This window comes from Otolemur garnettii, unplaced genomic scaffold (assembly GCF_000181295.1).
Source record: "Otolemur garnettii isolate 467f Iridium unplaced genomic scaffold, OtoGar3 scaffold00007, whole genome shotgun sequence".
Classification (NCBI taxonomy): Eukaryota; Metazoa; Chordata; class Mammalia; order Primates; family Galagidae; genus Otolemur; species Otolemur garnettii.
In genome coordinates, this window is record NW_003852402.1 from 739,931 (window position 1) to 755,752 (window position 15,822).

The window sequence follows — 15,822 nt, forward strand, 5'->3', positions numbered from 1 at the left end:
CTACCCAGGGGGACAGCTTGAGGCTCTGTCTCAAAAAAAAAAAAAAAAGAAAAAGAAAGAAAAAAAGAAGAAAGAAAAGAATATTGCAAACAAACAGATGAAACTTAATACTTACCTGGTTTAATTTTTTTTTTTTGATAAATCAGGAAATGAAGAAAAAATCTTTTTAATTTGATAAAGTTTATCTGTAAGAGTCCTACATCAGCTGGGCACAGTGGTTCATGCCTGTAATCCTAGCACTCTGGGAGGCTGAGGCAGGTGGATTGCCTGAGCTCATGGATTTGAGCCCAGTTTGAGCTAGAGCGAGACTCAGTTTCTGAAAACAGCCGGGTGTTGTGGCAGGTGCCTGTAGTCCCAGCTGCTGGGGAGGCAGAGGCAAGAGAATTGCTTAAGCCAAAGAGTTTGAGGTTACTGTGAACTATGACACCACAGCACTCGACCCAGGGCAACAAAGTGAGACTCTATCTCAAAATAAATAAATAAATAAAAAGAATCATACATCTAATATAGCAGAATCTCCATAGTTGAGTACCTCTCTACATTGACCACCATCTTAAGTTGACCCAATTTTCATAGACCAGACATGAACCACATGTACTCAATGGAAGACTGACATCTGTATCTTGACCACTTCTGTAAGCTATATCTTGACCACTTGGACTGTGACACAAAACATACAATATTAATTTTACTCTCTACGACTGGGCCAGTTAAGTCTACTCCACATGAAGGGTAGAAGGTGTGGGCTTTGCCCTCTAGTTGTATTATTTTTTTCTTTAGTCTAAGTTCTTTTCTGTGTGTTTTATTATCACCACATGTTGGATAAAGCCTAATGTCCTGTTGTTTATCATGTGTTGTGGAAGAATTTTCAACATGAAGAACTAGTCTGAATTGTAGGTACACCCTACAATTACTGAAAAAATTTACAGTTAACCAAGACTTTATGTCCCAAAGGAAAGAACACAAAGAGCTGACATTGAAGGAAAAGGTTGATCTTCTACATCTGGAAAGCAGCAGCCGAAGAAAGATGGCAGAACGTTTGGTGTTAGCAAGATGATAGCAACATCCAAAAACATAAACAGGAGTACTTGAAGAGAGACAGTGAGAAAGTGGAGACCTACAGAGGAGACAGAGAAAAGCTTCCCTCGATGAAGTTGGTGAAGCCACATCAAGCTGGTTCACACTAATGAGGGCAGTAAGGGCCCCAAAGTATGGGGTAATTAGCCAAAAAGCTGTTAAAGAATTCACATAGGAATTCAAGGTGGCAGATTTCTAAGCATCAAGTGGTTGCTCAAGAAATTAAACTGTGGCTTGGCACCCATAGCTCAGCAGTTAGGGTGCCAGCCACGTACACCAGGGCCAGTGGGTTTGAACTTGGCCAGCACCAGCTAAACAACAATGACATCTGCAACAAAAAAATAGCTGGGCATTGCAACAGGCACCTATAGTCCCAGCTACTTGGGAGGCTGAGGCAAGAGAACTGCTTAAGCCCAAGAGTTTGAGGTTGCTGTGAGCTGTGACACTACGACACTCTACTGAGGGTGACGGAGTGAGACTCTGCCTCAAAGATAGAAAAAAAATTTAGACTGTGACATGAAATCTCTCAGAAAGTCTTATGTGATGAATCCAATGAAGGCCCAGCACATGCTGGGGAAGAGTCCATCAAAAAGTTCCCAGGCCAGGCACAGTGGCTCACATCTGTAATCCCAGCACTCTGGGAGGCCCAGGCAGGCAGACTGCCTGAACTCAGGAGTTCAAGACCAGCCTGAGCAAGAGTGAGACCCAACTCTACCAAAAAAATAAAATTTTAAAAAGAGAAAGAAACAGAAAAACTGAGGTAAGAGGATCTCTTGAGCCCAAGAGTGTGAGGTTGCTGTGAGTGGACAGAGTGAAACTCTGTCTCCAAAAAAAAAAAAAAAAGTTCCCAGAGTTCCCCAGAGGCTTCAGAGACGATGACATCTTTAACATTGACAAGTGCCAACTCTCTTTCAAGTCAATGTCTGACAGGAACCTTGACAAGAAGGGTGACAAATATAAGAACTAAAAACTTTCCAAATAATGTTTTATGGTTCTGCTGTGTGCTAACTCAACTGGAGAGAAACTAAAGCCCTTGATTTCTCTCTGGTTGAGTCAATCACATTCAAGAATCTGAGGCCCAAAGGACCCCCTCCCCACTTAAATGCTCATGATGACTGGTACCCTATTAGAGGAGTGGGTAAAGGGTATTGATGAGAAATGAAGAAATGGTTTGTTCTGACAATAAACAATTGTTCTGTCCCTTGCAAGTGAATCATCCACTGAAATTTCTGTCTCCAAACACAACCTCAAATATCCACCCTCTTGACCAAGCCATCACCAAAGCATTTAAAATGCACTACCAAGCCCAGTCCCTGCAAGGGGGTCATCACTAAAACTCACACCTATGGTCACCTGAGGAAGCAACTTCATCTGCTGCATGAGTGAACACACTGGATGCTTTCCTGTGGGTCAGTTCTGCTTGGAATAAAGTTCAACCAGGAATGATATGGAAGTGTTTCAGTGAAGTTGGATTTGTTACAACCCAAGAGCATGATGTTTTGGCCCCATCAGATAGTCCATCTCTCATGGTTCAATTCAAAGGAGTAGATTTTGAAGGTTTTTTTGCAATGGATAATGAGGCAGCCTGTAATGAACCTGAGAAGCAATGTTCCAAGTGATGTTGACCAAAGTACAGACCAGCATAGAAGTGCATGAAGCATCTGATGAAGTGGAAAGAGCAAGTGAGGATGACAAAGAAATGCAGAGACCCCAAAAGAAGAGGATGTTAGGCATCTGATAATGCAGTTGGAGTCACTCACTGTGGAAAAATGCCCAGGTGTGCTGAGTGGTGTGGCCAGCATTGAGAGTGCTTTCTCCACTTACATTTGTAATAAGAGTAAGAAAAGAGGCTCGGTGCCTGTAGCTCAAGCGGCTAAGGCGCCAGCCACATATACCTGAGCTGGCAGGTTCGAATCCAGCCTGGGCCTACCAAACAACAATGACGGCTGCAACCAAATAATAGCTGGGTGTTGTGGTGGGCTCCTGTAGTCCCAGCTACTTGGGAGGCAGAGGCAGGAGACTCACTTGAGCCCAGGAGTTGGAGGTTGCTGTGAGCTATGATGCCAGGGCACTATACCCAGGGTGACAGCTTGAGGCTCTGTCTCAAAAAAAAAAGAATAAGAAAAGATCAGCAGGGACTCTTTTTTCAGAAAGAGTGATCAAACATGAGAAAACAGTTAATGTATTGATTTTGTATGACACTGTATATGTGATTTTCCTGTGTTTTGATTATAATATTCTCTTATAAAAGCAGTATAGGTAAGTAGAGTCCATGTATGTGTCAGTACAGCAGGCCTGGTTCTTTAGGTGACCACCTCTGTATGTTGACCAGCTTGTTACAGTCCCTTGGGTGGTCAACTTTCAGAGGTCCTACTGTATTTTTTTGTGGTTTCTGATGCTCACCATCAGAATTCTGCACAGCACTATCTGGTTTAGTAGTACCAGGAGAAGAAAGACAAGACAGATCAGAAAAGAGGGTAAGACTCTTTATTTGCAGATGACACGATTATGCCCATAGAAAATTTTAAAGCGTTATACGGTTTAGGGGCAGAGCAAGATGGCAGACCAAAAAGATCGTTCAGTGAGCTCTCCCAGAATGACTGGGGGAAAAGAGAGAACCCAGCCATATCTGGCATGGGGTCCTCACCCAGAGTCATTGCTCAGGAAGCACAGCAAGGAGGTGGTGAGCTGAATACAGCGTATGATCAGGAGTGTGGAAATCTGATGAATCAGGCAAGTGATTGTGACAGCTGGGATCGGCTGGCCCCTCTCCTTGAATGTATGTCTAGAGTTTTCAGTTGTTGGGGGAAGCTGCCTGTTGAGTGGAAATCTTGGAAGAGTGGGCAGACTTGAACAGTATAAAGCAACCAGAACTGAATACTAGTTGGAGTGGATTTGCCATAGGTTTGGTGGTTGGAGAGGCAGCCATATGAGAAGGCCTTGGTGCCAGGGGGTCACCATTGTGGGGAGATCTTGAGAAGGATTTAGCAGGGGCCTAAAGCATGGCCATCTTAATTCTGCCTGCCAGGATCAAAGCTCCACTCTTGGGACAGGCTGAGGGACTCCCGCACCCCATGGGAACTGGAGTCAGGGGCTAGTGTGAGATCTGCCCCTAATGGATTCCTGTGAGACTTGAGATCCCAACCCAGCAGGGTCTGAATGTTGAGGAAAGCAATCACCAAAGACAACTAAGTTTGTAGTAAGGACCATAGAGGTTGCTGGCTGTGCTCTCTGTTTTGAAAAAACCACAGTGCCACCTGGTGTTCTGGCAACATATTGCACTATACTGTCATCAAGAGCAAGGACTTCTGTTTAAAGCAAAGGAGGCAGTGAGAAGGAAAAAGGAGAGAAGTGAGGTGAACAAGAGGAAAGAACACATGAAGAGGAATCAACAGAAAAATTCGGGCAACACAAAAAATCAAACCAGAGGAACTCCCCTAAGGGATCATGAGGCAGCTACTGCAGAAGACTCCACCTATAAAGAATTAATGAACTCGACAGAAAAAGAATTTAAAATATGGATGATAAAGACAATAAAAGGAATGGATGAGAAAATGGAAAGACAGAATGAAAATTCAGATGAGAGATATGTAGACTATAGAAAGGATATGGCAGAGCTTAAGGAAATGAAGGAGACAATCAGGGAAACTCCATGAAGCATTCAAACATAGGAATAATAGGGGTTCCTGAAGGGGAAGAAGACTGTCTCAAAATAATAGAAGACCTACTGGAGACTATCATAAATGAAAACTTCCCACTTTTACTAAAGACCCCACACACTCTTCAGATGGATATTGGACCCTGAATCATCTCACTTCTAACAGAGCTTCTCCAAGACACATTGTAATGAACCAAAGTCTAGATGAAAGAAAAAATTCTTCAAGTATCCAGGAGTGAGTGCCAACTGACCTACAGAGGCAGAGCCATTAGGATGACAGTAGGCTTTTCAACTGAAACCTTCCAAGCCAAAAGAACATGATCATCCACCTTCAACATTCTTTTTTTGTAGACACAGAGTCTCACTTTATCGCCCTACATAGAGTGGGGTGACATCACACAGCTCACAGCAACCTCCAACTCCTGGGCTTAGGCGATTTTCTTGCCTCAGTCTCCCAAGTAGCTGGGACTACAGGTGCCTACCACAATGCCCAGCTATTTTTTTGTTGTAGTTTGGCCAGGGCTGGGTTTGAACCTGCCACCCTCACTATATGGGGCCAGCGCCCTACCCACTGAGCCACAGGCGCTGCCCCACCTTCAACATTCTTTTTTTTTTTGCAGATTTTGGCCAGGGCTAGGTTTGAACCCACCACCTCCAGCATATGGGGCCAGCATCTTATTCTTTTGAGCCACAGGTGCTGCCCACCTTCAACATTCTTAAACAAAACAATTTCCAGCCCAGAATTCAGTATGCTGCTAAACTAAGCTTCAAAACTGATGGAGAAATCAAATTTGGAGATATACAAATGGAAGAAATTCACCACAACAAGACCAGCTCTATAGGAAATACTTAGACCTATTCTCAACACTGACCACCACAATGGACCACCAGCAGAGTAAACACCCAGAAGCTAAAGGTCAAAACTTAGCTTCCACAATGGCACAAAGGATAAAAGTACACAAGGGACTATCACAAAATAAGATGAATATAACTCCACCACATTTACCAATCCTCTCAATAAATGTCAAAGGACTAAATTCACCACTAAAGAGGCACAGGCTGGCTGATTGGATAAAAAAGCACAAGCCATCCATATGCTGTCTCCAGGAGACACATCTAGCCTTGAAAGACAAATCAAGACTCAGGGTTAAGGGATTGAAAACAGTATTTCAAGCAAATGGAAATAGGAAGAAAGGAGGGGTTTCAATCTGATTTTCAGATACAAGCAGATTTAAAGCAACTAAAGTTAAGAAAGACAAAGATGGTCTCTTTATACTGGTCAAAGGAACAATACAACAAGAAGACATTTCAATTTTAAATATTTATGAACCCAAATTAAATGCTCCCAGATTTATGAAACAGTCCATCATGGGTCTGAGAAACATGATATCCCCTAACACCATAATAGTAGGAGATTTTAACACTCTTCTGACAGAACTGGACAGATCCTTTAAACAGAAACTAAACAAAGATACCAAGGACTTAAATGTGACCCTAGAACAAATGAGATTAATAGACACATATAGAACACACCATCCCAAAGCTAAAGAATATACATTTTTCTCATTAGCCCATGGTATGTACTCCAAAATTGACCATATCCTAGGATACGAATCAAACCTCAGCAAAATTTAAAGAGCAGAAATTATGCCTTGTATCTTCTCATACCACAAAGCAATAAAGGTGGAACTCAGCTCCAACAAAAACAATCATCCCCAAATAAAGACTTGAAAATTAAACAACCTTATGCTGAATGATAGCTGTGTTCAAAAAGAGATAAAAGAGTAAATCATTAAATTCCTCAAACATTACAACAATGAAGACACAAGTTACCAAAACCTGTGAGAAACAACAAAAGCAGTATTAACAGAGAAATTTATTGCATTAGATACCTACTTTTGAAAAACAGAATGCATCAACAAACTCATGAACCATCTTATGGAATTGGAAAAAAAACAATCTAGTCCCAAACCCAGCAGAAGAAAAGAAATACCAAATTAAATCAGAAATTAATGAAATTGAAAACAAAGGAATCATTAAGAAAATTAATAAAACAAAAAGTTAGTTTTTTGAAAAAATAAAATCAATAAACTTTTGGCCAGATTAACTAGAAACAGAAAAGTAAAATCTGTAATAACCTCAACCAGAAATGATAAAAGGGAAATAACAGATGCCACATAGATACAAGAGATCAACTCTGAGTACTACAAGAAACTGTATGCCCAGATATTTGACAATGTGGAGAAAATGGATCAATATCTGAAATCATACCCTCTCCCTAGACTTAATCAAGAAGAAATAGATTTCTTGAACAGATTGATTCTAAGGACTGACATCAAAGAAACAATAAAAAAATCTCCCAACAACAAAAAAAATGCCCTGGTCCAGATGGCTTCACACCAGAATTGTATCAAACTTTCAAAGAAGAGCTTATACCCATTCTACAGAAACTATTCCAAAAATTTGAGAAGGAAGCAATCTTCCCCAACACGTTCTATGAAGCAAACATCATCCTGATAACCCAAACCAGGAAAAGACCCAACTATCAAGGAAAACTTCAGACCAATTTCACTAAGGAATATAGATGCAAAAATTCTTAATAAAATCCTAACCAATAATTACAGCTACTCATTAAAAAACAATCACTCATCACAATCCAGTTGGTTTCATCCCAGGGATGCAAGGCTGGTTTAACATACACAAGTCCATAAATGTAGTTCACCATATCAACAGAAGCAAAAACAAAGACCATATGATCCTCTCAATAGATGCAGGAAAAGCATTCAATAAAATTCAGGATACTTTTCTAATTAGAACACTTAAGAATATAGGCATAGGAGGCACTTTTTTTTTTTTAGACAGAGCCTCAAGCTGTTGCCTTGGGTAGAGTGCCGTGGCATCACAGCTCACAACAACCTCCAATTCCTGGGCTCAAGTGAAGTGATTCTTCTGCCTCTGCCTCCCAAGTAGCTGGGACTACAGGTGCCTGCTACAATGCCTGGACATTTTTTTTCTTTTTTGGTTGCAGCCATCATTGTTGTTTGGTGGGCCCAGGCTGGATTCGAACCTCCCAGCTCAGGTGTATGTGGCTGGCACCTTAGCCGTTTGAGCCACAGGCGCTGAGCCAGGAGGCACATTTCTTAATCTGATTAAAGCCATCTACAATAAACCCACAGCTAATATTATACTGACTAGAGTAAAACTGAGAGCTTTCCACTTAGAACTGGAACCAGACAAGGCTGTCCTCTCTCACCACTACTATTCAACATAGTGCTGGAAGTTCCAGCCAATACAATCAGGCAAGAGAATGAAATAAAGGGCATCCAAATGGGAGCAGAGGAGCTCAAACTCTTGCTCTTTGCTAACGATCTGATCTTATACTTAGAGAACCCCAAAGACTCAACCACAAGACTCCTGGAAATGATCAAAAAATACAGCAATGTCTCAGAATATAAAACCAATGTCCACAAATTAGTACCCTTTGTATATGCCAATAATAGCCAAGATGAGAAGCTAATCAAGGATATAATTCCCTTCACAGTAGCTTAAAAAAATGAAATACCCAGGAATATACATAACAAAAGAGGTGCAGGACCTCTGCAAAAAAAAAAAAAAATACAAAACCCTAAGAAAAGAAATAGCAGAGGATATTAACAAATGGAAGAATATACCATGCTCATAGCTTGGAAGAATCAACATTGTGAAAATGTCTATACTGCCCAAAGCAATCTGTAGATTCAATGCAATCCCCATTAAAATACCATCATCATACTTTCAAGAATTGGAAAAAACAATTTTTTGTTTTGTATGGAACAAGAAGAAACTCTGTATAGCTAAGGGAATTCTTAATAATAAAAACAAAACCAGAGGTATCACCCTACCAGACTTTTAGCTATAGTACAAGGCCATAGTGATCAAACAGCATGGTATTGACACAAAAATAGAGACATTGACATTTGGAACCAAATTGAAACTGTGCCGTGAGCAACCTCAAGAAACTAACCTCTGACAGCTTCCTGATCTTTGATAAACCAAACTAGAACATACACCAGGGAAAAGAATCCCTATTTAATAAATGGTATTGGGAGAACTGGATAACAACATGTAATAGATTGAAATTGGACCTGCACCTCTCATCACTTACAAAAGTTGATTCAAGATGGATAAAAGATTTAAATCTAAGGCATGAAACAATAAAAATCCTCAAAGAAAGTATGAGGAAAACACTTGAAGATATCGGCCTGGGGAAAGATTTTATGAAGAAGACTTCCGGGACAATTGCAACAACAACAAAAATAAACAAATGGGACTTAATTAAACTGAAAAGCTTCTGTAAGGCTGAGTAAACAACAACGAAAGCAAATAGAAAACCTTCCAAATGGAAAAAGATATTTGCATGTCATGAATTGGACAAAAGCTTGATAACTAGGATCTAGAGAGAACTCAAAATAATCTACAAGAAAAGACCTGACAATCCCACAGACCACTGGCAAGAGAGATGAATAGAACCTTCTCTAAAGAAGACAGACCAATGTAACAACATGTGAAAAAATGTTCATTGTCCCTGATCATCAGAGAAATACAAATCAAAACCACCCTGAGATATCACCTAACCCCAGTGAGAATGGCCCACATCATAAAGTCCCACAACTGCAGATGCTGGCATGGATATAGAGGGAAGGGAACACTTTTACACTGCTGGTGGGACTACAAAATAATACACCCTTTTTTGGGAAGGAAGTATGGAGAATACTCAAAGAACTCAAACTAGACCTTTCATTTGATCCTTCAATCCCATTACTAGGAATCTACCCAGAATCCTTTTATCATAAGGACATTTGCACTAGACTGTGTATCACAGTTCAATTTACAATTGCCAAAATGTGGAAATAGCCTAAATACCCACCAACCTAGGTATGGATTAATAAACTGTGGTATACGTTTACCATGGAGTACTATTCAGCCACTAAAAATGATGGAGACATTACATCATTTGTATTAACCTGGATGGAGGTGGAAGGAGCACATTCTTCTTCTTTTTTTTTTTTTGAGACAGAGTCTCACTATGTCACCCTTGGTAGAGTGCCATAGCATCACAGCTCACAGCAACCTCAAACTCTTGGGCTTAAGCGATTCTCTTCCCTCAACCTCCCAAATGGCTGGGACTATAGGCGCCTACCACAACCCCTGGCTATTTTTTTGTTGCGGTTGTCAATATTGTTTGGCAAGCCCAGGCTGGGTTCTAACCCACCTACCTCAGTGTATATGGCCAGCGCCTTAGTAAAGCATCACAAGAACATAGAAGCAAGAATCGAATGTACTCAATTTTAACATGAGGGCAGTTGATGAGCTAAAACAAACTGGGGGAGGTAGAGGAATGAGCAAGTAGAGAGAGGGGAGAAGAGAGGGGAATGGGGGTCACGGTGTAAAAAAATAAGTATATAAACAAACAACAACAACAAAAAGACCAGCCTGAGTAAGAGCGAGACCCCATCTCTAAAAATAGCTGGGCTGGCAGTGTGGCACCTGTAGCCCCAGCTACACGGGAGGGTGAGGCAAGAGGATCACTTGAGCCCAAGTGTTTGAGGTTGCTGTGAGCTATGATGCCATTGCACTCTACCAAGGGCATCAAAGTGAGACTCCATCTCAAAAAAAAAAAAAGCATTAATAATACTGAATTTTAAGACTTAGTACATGATGGCTCAGCGCCTGTAGCTCAGTGGTTAGAGCACTGGCCACATACACCAGGGCTGGTGGGTTTGAATCAGGCCTGGGGCCTGCTAAACAACAATAACAACTACAACTACAACAACAAAAAATAGCCAGGTGTTGTGGTGGTTGCCTGTAGTCCTAGCTACTTGGGAGTCTGAGGCAAGAGAATTTCTTAAGCCCAAGAGTTTGAAGTTGCTATGAGCTGTGATGCCACAGCATTCTACTGAGGGCAACATAGTGAGACTCTGTCTCAAAAACTAACAAACAAACAAAAACTCAGTACGTGAAAAAGAATGTAAAATATTTCATTAATAATATTTATACTGATTATAGTTGAAAAATAATATTTTTAATATATTGGATTTAAAAACCTACTATTAAAAAAATTTTTTAAAAGAATAATATGGTTTAGAATTAAGTGAACTTAGCAGGGTAAGTACTACAAGATTAATATATAAAAGCCTGTTGTATTTCTATGTGCTAGCAACAATTATAAAATGAAATTCTAAAAATACAATATTCAATAACATAAAATAAGAACAGATATCTAGAAATAAATCTAGCAAAACACATTCAAGACCCTAAACTAAAAATTATAAAGAGATATTAAATACCAAATGTGTGTATGTGTGTGTTTATGTAAATACATAACAAATATGTTCATGAATTAGAAGACTCAATAGTGTAGAGATGTTTATCTTTCCCAGACTAATCCATCGATACAGTGTGATTCCAAACAAATTCCTTGCAGAGATTTTTGTGTGGGGGCAAGAGGAATCAACAAGCTTATTTATACAGATATTTGAATGATTTAAGAAAAACCAAGACAAGCTTGATCAAGAAAAACAAAACTAGAGGACTCATGCTCCACATTTCAAGACTTACTCTAAATCTACAAAAATTAAGACAATGTGATGCTGGGATGATGAGTGTAACACAACAGTCTGGAAAAGAGCCTCACACACACGACATGACTGGTTGAATTCAGATCCTCTTTGCTGGTCTTTTCTCTAAATAATGCTTGAGCAATGGGCATTCTATGAAAAAATGTGCCTTGAATCCTGCTTCATAAATATACAAAAATTAATTTGAAACATATCATATGATATGTGAAAGTTAAAAAACTGAGAAAGCATTGAGTATATTTTCATAACCAGGCAAGTATTTCTTAAACAGATCACTGAAAGCACTAATCATAATTTTTAAAAAGACAATAAATGGGACTTTATTAAGAACTCTGTTTAGGCTTGGCGCCTGTAGCTCAGTGGCTAGGGTGCCATACACTGGAGCTGGAGGGTTCAAATTTGGCCCACGCCTGCCAAACAACGACAACTACAACCAAAAAATAGCTGGGCATTGTGGCGGGCGCCTGTAATCCCAGCTACTCAGGAGACTGAGGCAAGAGAATCGCTTAAGCCCAAGAGTTTGAGGTTGCTGTGAGTTGTGATGCCATAGCACTCTACTGAGGGTGACACAGTGAGACTCTGTCTCAAAAACAAAAAACAAAAAACTCTGTTTATCAAAAAATGCTATAAAGAAGATGAAAAAAGCCACAAAACTGGGAGAATGCATTTACAACATGTCTCATATCTAGAAGGTAAAAAGAATACCTGCAAATCAGTAAGAAGAGAGAAAGGATCCGATTGAAAAGACAAAGCACTCGGAAGACCACGTGCACATGGCTGACAGGCACAAGGACAGGTGCTCACCAGCTTCTGCACCAGAGATGTGAAAACTCAAACCACAGTGCGATTGCACTTCACACAAACCTGTGGCTAAAATTAAAGGCAGACACCAAATGTCAGCCCATGTGTGGGGCCTCAAGAAATCCCACATGTGGAGTGAGAACCAGCACGTTCCCTTCAAAGAAGTCTGTGACAGTGCCCTGTGCACATAGGTGTCCTCAGCGCCCTGTGCCCAGGTTCTTGTTGAAGAGAAACGAACACGTCCTCCCAGAGTGCCACTTGTAATGGCCCAGACCTGGAAACCGCTGGCCTGGCTGACTCGGTATTGGGCTGAGAGTGGCCAGACGCCCTCAAAGCAGGACGTGCTGTCGCAGTGATGGAAGTCAGGGTGGGGGGACCTGGAGGAGCCAGACGGACTTAGCTCTGCTGCGGGTGGCCCCACACCAGAGTGTGTCCCTGAAGTCGTGCAGCTGCTCCTCAGACCTGGTGCTATGCACGTTACTGCATTTTCCCAGGATTTACCACCAGGTGGCAGCCTCAGCTCCCACACAATCCTTGAGGCTGGCACATCCTGGACCTGGCAAGTCTCCCTCAGAGGCCCAGTGCAGGGACCCTGTGTTCTCACTCACTGCAGCTCTAGGCTCTTGGCTATCGAGATGGCAACACCCCCTCACAATCAGCCGGTGTGGGATGCACAGTTCCAGGGCAGCTCTCACGTCCTCCCAGGGGTCCCCAGCTGAAGTGTAGGTGACATAAGTTTACACCAGGATGACCTCGGACTTGCAGTCAAGGGTGGTCCTGCCCAAATGCCAACCTCAGCAGCATGTGGGTTGCTCCAGGTTGGGGCCTGTCCTGTCCACACAGCTGCCAGGGCATCCTTCCCACAGGGTGGCAAGTCCTTTCTGAGCCCCTGAGTCAGCAGGAGCCTGCTGGTCTCCTGGGAGCTCTGGCCATGACCAGCACACCTTGACTTGTGTGCACCACGATGGTCTGGGGCCAGTCTATGCCAGATAGGGATGTCACAGGGAACCATGTCTGGGGGCATTATGTCTTGGTCAGGCCAGACTGAACTGTTACCATCCTGGGCTCAGATATGGCATGACACCTACTACAGAGGGGTGCATGCCAGTCCAGTGGGACCCCAGGGAGCGTGGCCTTGCCTGCTGCATGGCATGCTACCTGGTCACCTGCACCCAGGGAGAAGCCTGTCACCATGGAGCCATGCCCCTCTAGTTCCCACTGCAGCACCACACAGTGGGGCCTCTTACACTGTCAGGGACACCCCAGCCTCATTTTTATCTTCTCGTTGTCCCTGCCACAGGAGTGAATGGAACACAAATGTCCCAGGTCCCTGAGGGCTCTGCTCCTCCACCCCCAGCCTGAGCCATAATGTGACTGTGCCACCCACCCTTTGCTGCAGCTGCCTCATTAGGAGGCTGGGGCCCCTACGCCCATACCTGCTCCCACAGCTCTGGATCTGCCCACATATGGAAGGTCCGATGGGCCTGGGGTGGCTGCCATTTCAGGGTGGGCTTTCCTCCCCCAGGCAGCAGTAATGTGCCCTGAGCTCTGGAAGCCACTGGAACAGTTTTACAAAGCCCCTCCTGTTGTTCCCTTACATCACAGTGACTTCTTGAGTCAGGCCCATGACTGCTATAACTGCAAAGCCACCAACGGGTCCTGGGGTCACACTGACTGCCCAGCTTGCATTGATGAAGACATAGATGGGGACACAAGCAGGCTTGCCTGGGCCAGGCAGCTTCCTAACAGGATCATCCTGTTGGGTAGCAGCACCGAGGTCCTGGGCCTGCCCCAGCCCTGTCCCACCAGATGGGACCTAGACTGCCCCACAGCCGAAGCACCTGCTTACTCAGTGAGGCCGGGCTCTGTGTCTCAGAGTCTCATGTACCTTCTGGATCTTGCTTTGTAGCGGCGATGCTTTCATCTCCAATTCAAGAAATTACTTTTCGCAGTGCCAGGCTTTACTGAACAAAATCACGTCTGTGAAGCCTCAGACGGAGATTGACGGGCTGCGGAACATCTGGATCATAAAGCCTGCGGCCAAGTCCCGGGGCCGAGGTGAGTCCCTTGCAGTGGGTGCTGCCTGTGCACCAGTTCACTACCCTGAGGCCACCAGCTTGGCACCAGCCCCCACAGGCAAGGCTCAGCTTGGGCTCCCGGGCTCTATGGCAAGGGAACAGGGTGCAGAATGCCAAAGTCAATAGGCTCAGGACTGGTGAGTGCCCAAGTGGACCTGGAGGAAGAGGTGTCTTTTTTTTTTTTGAGACAGAGCCTCAGGCTGTTGCCCTGGGTAGAGTGCCGTGATGTCTCAGCTCACAGCAACCTCCAACTCCTAGGCTTAAGCAATTCTCTTGCCTCAGCCTCCGGAGTAGCTGGGACTACAGGCGCCTGTCACAGCGTCCAGCTATTTTTTTGGTTGTAGTTGTCACTGTTGTTTGGCAGACCTAGGCTGGATTGGAACCCACCAGGTCTGGTCCATGTGGCTGGTGCCTTAGCTGCTTGAGCTACGGGCACTGAGCTGGAAGAGGTGTCTTAACAGCTTATGTTCTGATCACAAAGCTCATTAATTGGGGTTTCCTCATTTGTATTCATAAGTTAAACTGGTCTATGGTTTTCTTTGTTGTATTGTCTTAGATCTTGGCAACAGGCTTTGGTAGCCTGTAAACAGGTGGAGGACTTTCATCTCAGATAACAGTGGAATTCCTATCCCTTGGATTTATTATACAACTCACCTGTAAATACTAGGGTCTCTCTCAGAGGTAGAGCCTTAACACCTTTTAAATTTTGTCTGTAGTTTTCTACCTCATCTTCTTGAATTAGAGCTATAATTGTATTCTCTTTTTTATTCCTAGTAGTGAGTACTGTGTGTCCTAATTTAAATAGACAAACCAAAAATAACACCCCCAGGAAAAACCCCAGAACTTCAAGGTGGTTTTCTGATCTTATTCATATTTCCAAAAGACAAAACTTTTGGTTGTATTTTTTAATTTTCCTCAGTGATTTTTTTTCTTCTTATCTCTGACTTAAATGCTAAGCTTTTTGGGGAGCTTGAGACAGAGTTTCACTACGTTGCCCTCAGTAGAGGACTGTAGCATCACAGTTCACAGCAACCTCAAACTCTTGGGCTTAAGCAATTCTCTTGCCTCAGCCTCCGAAGTAGCTGGGACTATAGGCGCCTGCCACAACACCCAGCTATTTTTAGAGAGAAGATCTAGGTCTGGCTCAGGCAGGTCTTGAACTCATGAGCTCAGGCAATCTATCTGCCTCGGCCTCCCAGAGTGCTAGGATTACAGGCGTGACCCTCTACGCCAAGCCTGAAATTTTCTCTTGATATGGCTTTAAGCTGCTTCATCTTGTTTCTGTTACTTAATATTGTCATTTTCCTTTAGCATCTAATAGGTTTTTACTTTAGTTTGGATTTTGTTTGCCTCTTAAGTTATTTTGAAGAGTTTTGTTCATTTAAAAGAAATTCATAAGTGGGATTTTTATGTGATTAAAAAAACTATTAAAAAATTATTGCATTCAGCCCTAAACAACTGTCCTGAAACACTGTTTTCTGAGATGGCTCGGCACCTGTGGCTCAAGCGGCTAAGGCGCCAGCCACATACACCTAAGGTGGTGGGTTCAAATCCCCAGCCCGGCCCGCCAAACAACAATGATGGCTGCAAC

At 42.9% G+C, this 15,822-nt stretch overlaps 1 protein-coding gene across 1 annotated transcript in view; it reads left to right on the top strand.

The window, feature by feature from the left end:
* TTLL8 (tubulin tyrosine ligase like 8) overlaps window positions 1-15,822 on the top strand; it is a 56,727-nt gene that overhangs the window by 21,401 nt on the left and 19,504 nt on the right. Inside the window, 1 exon segment of the mRNA XM_012814107.2 lies at window positions 14,063-14,211. Coding sequence (XP_012669561.2) covers window positions 14,063-14,211 — 149 coding nt within the window.